The sequence below is a fragment of the Athene noctua genome, unplaced genomic scaffold, assembly GCF_965140245.1.
Source record: "Athene noctua unplaced genomic scaffold, bAthNoc1.hap1.1 HAP1_HAP1_scaffold_337, whole genome shotgun sequence".
Taxonomy (NCBI): domain Eukaryota; kingdom Metazoa; phylum Chordata; class Aves; order Strigiformes; family Strigidae; genus Athene; species Athene noctua.
The window spans coordinates 81,955-86,455 of record NW_027437797.1 but is presented as its reverse complement, the minus strand read 5'-3'; the positions used below and the strand labels follow the sequence as shown (position 1 = coordinate 86,455).

The 4,501-nt window shown below is 68.1% G+C and overlaps 1 protein-coding gene across 1 annotated transcript; it reads right to left on the bottom strand.

Moving 5' to 3' along the window:
* Positions 1 to 764: 764 nt before the first annotated feature.
* Positions 765 to 2,568, bottom strand: LOC141955587 (neuronal acetylcholine receptor subunit alpha-10-like). Its single transcript, XM_074895297.1, has 3 exons — positions 2,472 to 2,568; positions 1,649 to 2,045; positions 765 to 1,518 (listed from the first exon to the last, which is right to left on the bottom strand). Exons 2-3 carry the CDS (start codon positions 1,923 to 1,925, stop codon positions 1,034 to 1,036), a joined length of 762 nt encoding a protein of 253 aa, XP_074751398.1. The 5' UTR covers positions 1,926 to 2,045; positions 2,472 to 2,568; the 3' UTR covers positions 765 to 1,033.
* Positions 2,569 to 4,501: the final 1,933 nt, after the last annotated feature.

Below are 4,501 nucleotides of genomic sequence, written 5' to 3'. Positions count from 1 at the left end.
GAGCTCAGAGGATGCCTGGTCTGAAACGCTGTGGGTGCGAGTGTCGGCTGGTCTGAGCTGCTGTGGGTTTGAATCCCACGAGGTCTGAAACTGGGCCGGGGCTTTCAGTCCCCTCTGGGAGAATTGTGGCTGCGGGTCGCACCCGCTGCTCCTGGTAATTTTGAAGGATGTGCTGTGTGCGCTGGATTCCGGTTTCTGGATTACGTGCTCTGTTTACTGGCTCACGGTTGCTGACTTTGTGCATTGGACTACGGCTTGTGGCTTTGTCTGTTAATGAGACTTAAGTCAGGTTGTTTGATCCCCATCTAAAACTGTTTTGGTCAAGTCTCCCATGGGGGTATTTGAAGGGACTGGGAACAAACCCTGGGAGGTGCGCTCAGCAAAAGCCCCTGGCGAGTCGATCGCAGAGGATCTGCCAAGCAGGCTGGCCCGGCCCCACCAAGCCCCCGACGTGCCCTAGAGGGGGATAAAGGCCCCGTAGTGGGCATGGAAAGTGTGCTGGGGCAGAGAGTCTGGGCTGTTCCCGCGTCGGGAAAGGTCAAGCCACGGCTGGGATTGCTTTTGTCGCGGGGCCGGGTGACCTGGGGGGGTCGTGCAGGAGGACGGAGAAGGCAGCTGTGTGCCCCAGGGGATTAGATCTGAGGTGAAAGGCTCTGCTCCCCCGCCCCCTGCTGCAGAGCTGCAGATGGGGCCGCAAGGGCCGGGCACGGCCCCATGGACAGGAGGGTCACCCCCCCAGAACCTCCCCACCCCAGGCAGGAGAGCCAGGTCACCCTCCAGGGTTTATTTAGTTTGGGTTTTGTTGGGTTTCTCAGGCGGGGGGTGGAATGGGACGATGTGGCCCTGGCTGGGGTGGGGCTCCCGCTGTCAGGTTCCTCTTGCCTGGTGCGGCTGGAGCTCCCACCCTGCAGCTGTGGGGGGCCAGGTGTCGGGATGAGCCGCTCTCAGGACACACCCATGGCCACCATTGTCCCTGGAGCGGGCGGGGGGCTGTGGGCAGTGGGTGCATCAGGGCGATGGGTCCAGGGGGCCATCAGGCAGCTCGGCCCAGCACCAGCACGCTCATGAGGAAGACCATGAGGAAGAAGACCCACATGAAGAAGCGGTCCATCACCTTGGCCACCTTCTTCCACTCGCCGGTGCGGCGCTGTGCAGCTCGGTGGCGTCGGAAGCAGCCGGCGATGTAGCCAACGTTCGTCAGCAGCCCATCGTGGTGGCACAGGCAGCGGTCTCGGGGACAGGCTCTGGCCTCAGCACCCACTTCCCCCCGGCCGGGGCTCTCCCCCAGCCCTGCAGCGTCCCCTCCATCCTCCCGCTCGCCCAGCGCCCGCCGGGGGCTCTTGCAGCTCTCGCCCACCTCGTAGACGCAGCAGAGCCGGGCCATGTGGTGCAGGATGAGCCGCCTGGCCCAGGGGGGCACGGGCCGGGCCCCCGGGCCACAGTGGTGGACGTTCATGATGAAGATGGTCAGCGCGGTTGAGGCCGTGATCATGGTCATGGTGGCGATGTAATACTTCCCTGCGTGGGCAACGGACGGTGATGCTGCGAAGGGGTGGAGAGCCCCACCCTCCCCTCCCCTGGCATGGGTGCTGCCCACCCACCCCCCCGCGGGTCCCGCGGGAGGGTTCTGGCTGCCGTCGAGGCTCACCGATGAGCGGGACGCTCTCCGAGGGTGGCATGCTCTCTGCCACCAGCAGCTGGAAGACGGTGAGGGCCAGCAGCACCGTCACCCCCAGCGAGACCTTCTCCCCCGAGTCAGCCGGCAGGTAGAAGCCGAGCGGCGCCAGGAAGGAGACCATGATGCAGGGCAGGAGCAGGTTGAAGATGTAGAAGGAGGCACGGCGGCGGAGGAGCAGGGTGTAGGTGACGTCGGGGTAGGGCTCGGAGCAGCAGCCATAGGTGATGACGTTCCTCGTGGCCGGCATGCCCAGCACCTCCCACTCCACATTCTCCACGAAATCCGTCAGGTCCGCAGTGTCCAGGCGGTTGTGGAGGTCGATCTGGTTCCCATTGTAGGTCCAGGAGCCGAAGGTGAGGCGGCAGCGCTGCCGGTCGAAGGGGAAGTAGGAGACGTCCACCTTGCAGGAGCTCTTGGTGATGGCGGGCCAGTCCCACATGATGAGCCCGTCGGAGCGCAGCACCACGTTGGTCTCCATTGAGCCGCCGAAGCGGTCGTCGGCGCTGGGGGCGGGACGGCCATAGGGCCAAGGTGGCCCCGAGCCCCACGTGGGCCGGGGCTTTGCAGGGCCGATCACCTGCCCCCGACGCCGTGTCCCCTCCCCGCATCACCCTGCCCCCAAAAGTGTGGGCTCGGGGGTGCCGGCCCCCCCCCGCCCTCGTCACCCACACCGGGAACGTCCCGGGGGCCCAAGGTTGGAAATATCTCCCACGCAGCCCCTCCCCAGTCCCAGCCAGAGCCCCCCCAGCTCCGGGAGCCGTTGTGGGGGGGGGGGGTGTCCAGCACAACCCACTTGTTGTAGAGGATGACGTCCGGCCGCCAGACGTAGCTGCTGGGGATGCGGATGCTGTCGATGCCGCCGTAGGTGTCCTCGTCCCAGGCGAGGTGGGCGTCCAGCCAGGCCTGGCGCACCCACAGGTAGGTGGTGAGGACCTGGTTCCTCTCGTCCTGCCGAGGGCAGTGGGTGCGTGCGGGGACAGACCCTGGTGCCACCCCCCCCTCAGCCCCCAACACTGCGAGGGTTCTGGGGGAGCTGAGCTGCCTTCCAGGGTGCTGCTTGTGGGGGGGTGGGAGCGATCTGAGTCACAGCACCCCAGAGTGATCCGGGTTGGAAAAGCCCTTGCAGCATCTCCAGTGCCACCATGACCCTCCCCCTGACCGTTCCCAACTCCCCCAGATCCCTCAGCGCTGGCTCAGCCCGACTCTTCAACCCCCCCAGGGATCCCGGGGACTCCCCCCTGCCCTGGGCAGCCCATTCCAACGCCCAACAGCCCCTTCTGCACAGAAATCCTTCCTCAGAGCCAGCCTGACCCTGCCCTGGGCAGCTTGAGGCCATTCCCTCGGGGCCTGGCGCTGGGGCCTTGGCTCCAGAGACTCATCCCCCCTCTCTGCCCCCTCCTGGCAGGGAGTTGCAGAGGGCCAGGAGGTCTCCCCTCAGCCTCCTCTGCTCCAGACTGAACCCCCCATCCCTCATCCAACCTCACGCTGCCGGGGGCTGTGCTGGTTTTGGGGGGCCTGAGCTGTCTTCAGGTGGTCTGAGCTGACCCGGGGGCAGCTGGGCTGGCTTTGGGGGGTCCTGGCTCGTTTCGAGGGATGAGCAGGACCCGCTGGGGAAGAGCAGAGCCCAGCTAAGCCGTGGCCAGGAGTGCGACGGGGCCGGTCCCGGTTTGGCTGGGCCGGGCCGCCGGCGCTGGTGCCACTCACCATGTCGATGATCTGGGAGAGGGTGACCTGGAGGGTGACGCTGAGCGCCCGCTCTGTGTCCTCCACGGGCTGCAGGGCGCTGGAGTAGTTGGCAAAGAGGTCGTGGAGCAACTTGTAGGCGAATCTGCCCTGAGCCCCCCAACAGCCTGCGGGGACCCAGAGTGGGGCTGGAGGGGCTGCAGGCGGGGGTGCAGCCAGAGCCCTCCCCAGGCACCCCCAGGAACCAGCTGAGTGCGGCCGGGGGAGCACACGGGGACCCCCGTCCCTCCTCGCCACCAGCCCGAGCCCCCCAACTCCACCGACGCCGTCCCCCACCCAGGGCTGCCCGACGTGCGGGGCTGCCGCTGCTCGCAGGGCTCAGGGGACCCTCTCCCCGGGGCCGGGGGGGGTGGGGGGGTGTCAGCGCCCCTCACTGCCCCTCCGCTGCTTACCCGGGGCCAGGAGGCAGCCGGCGAGGCAGAGGGTGAGCAGGGGGCCAGCTCCGGGCTCCATCCCGCCGCGTTCCCGCCCCGCGCAGGTCTCGGGGGACACGGGGGGGTGCCCGTGCTGCCTGCGAGCGCCGGGGTGACGTCAGGGCTGGGACAGCGCGGGGGGGCACGGCCCCCCCCAGGGAGCGACGATCTCCGTGCAGCGAGCCCTGTGCGGGGGGGGGGGGCGGGACGGAGGGTCCCCAGCCGGGCCCTGGCAGGGGGCCGGGACGGGGTTTGGGGGGTGACAAGGGCCGCGGCTCCGTGCTCTGGAAAGCACCGTCTCCAGGGGCCTCGGGGCCTGGGGGGCTGCGGGCTTTGGGGGTCGCTCCCCACGACCCTGGCTCAGAGCGAGCTGGGAAAGGAAACCTCAGGGCGGAACTCAGGGAGACGTGGGGGCACTGAAGCCCACCGAGGCCGGGGCAGGGCTGGTGGGAAGAGCCCAGGGTGGGCGCTGGGGGGCCCGGGGCGGGGGGACCGCGGTGCCGGACATCCCGGTCTCCGGCCTTGGTTAAAGAGCGAGGAAAGGGAAGAGTGTTCCCATTGAGAGCAAAATCCCGGGAGGTTAAGGGACGCGCCCAAGGAGACGCAGCAGCAAGTGGCAGAGGTCCCTGCCGCAGAGGTGCCGGAGCGTCGCCCCAGCTCCGGCCCT

Excerpts from the sequence above, each read along its gene's own strand:
- LOC141955587 (XM_074895297.1), bottom strand. The coding sequence starts at position 1,925 with ATGCCGGCCACGAGGAACGTCATCACCTATGGCTGCTGCTCCGAGCCC. Across the intron at positions 1,519-1,648 it reads GGAGAGCGTCCCGCTCATCG|GGAAGTATTACATCGCCACC; the intron begins GTGAGCCTCGAC and ends TTGCCCACGCAG.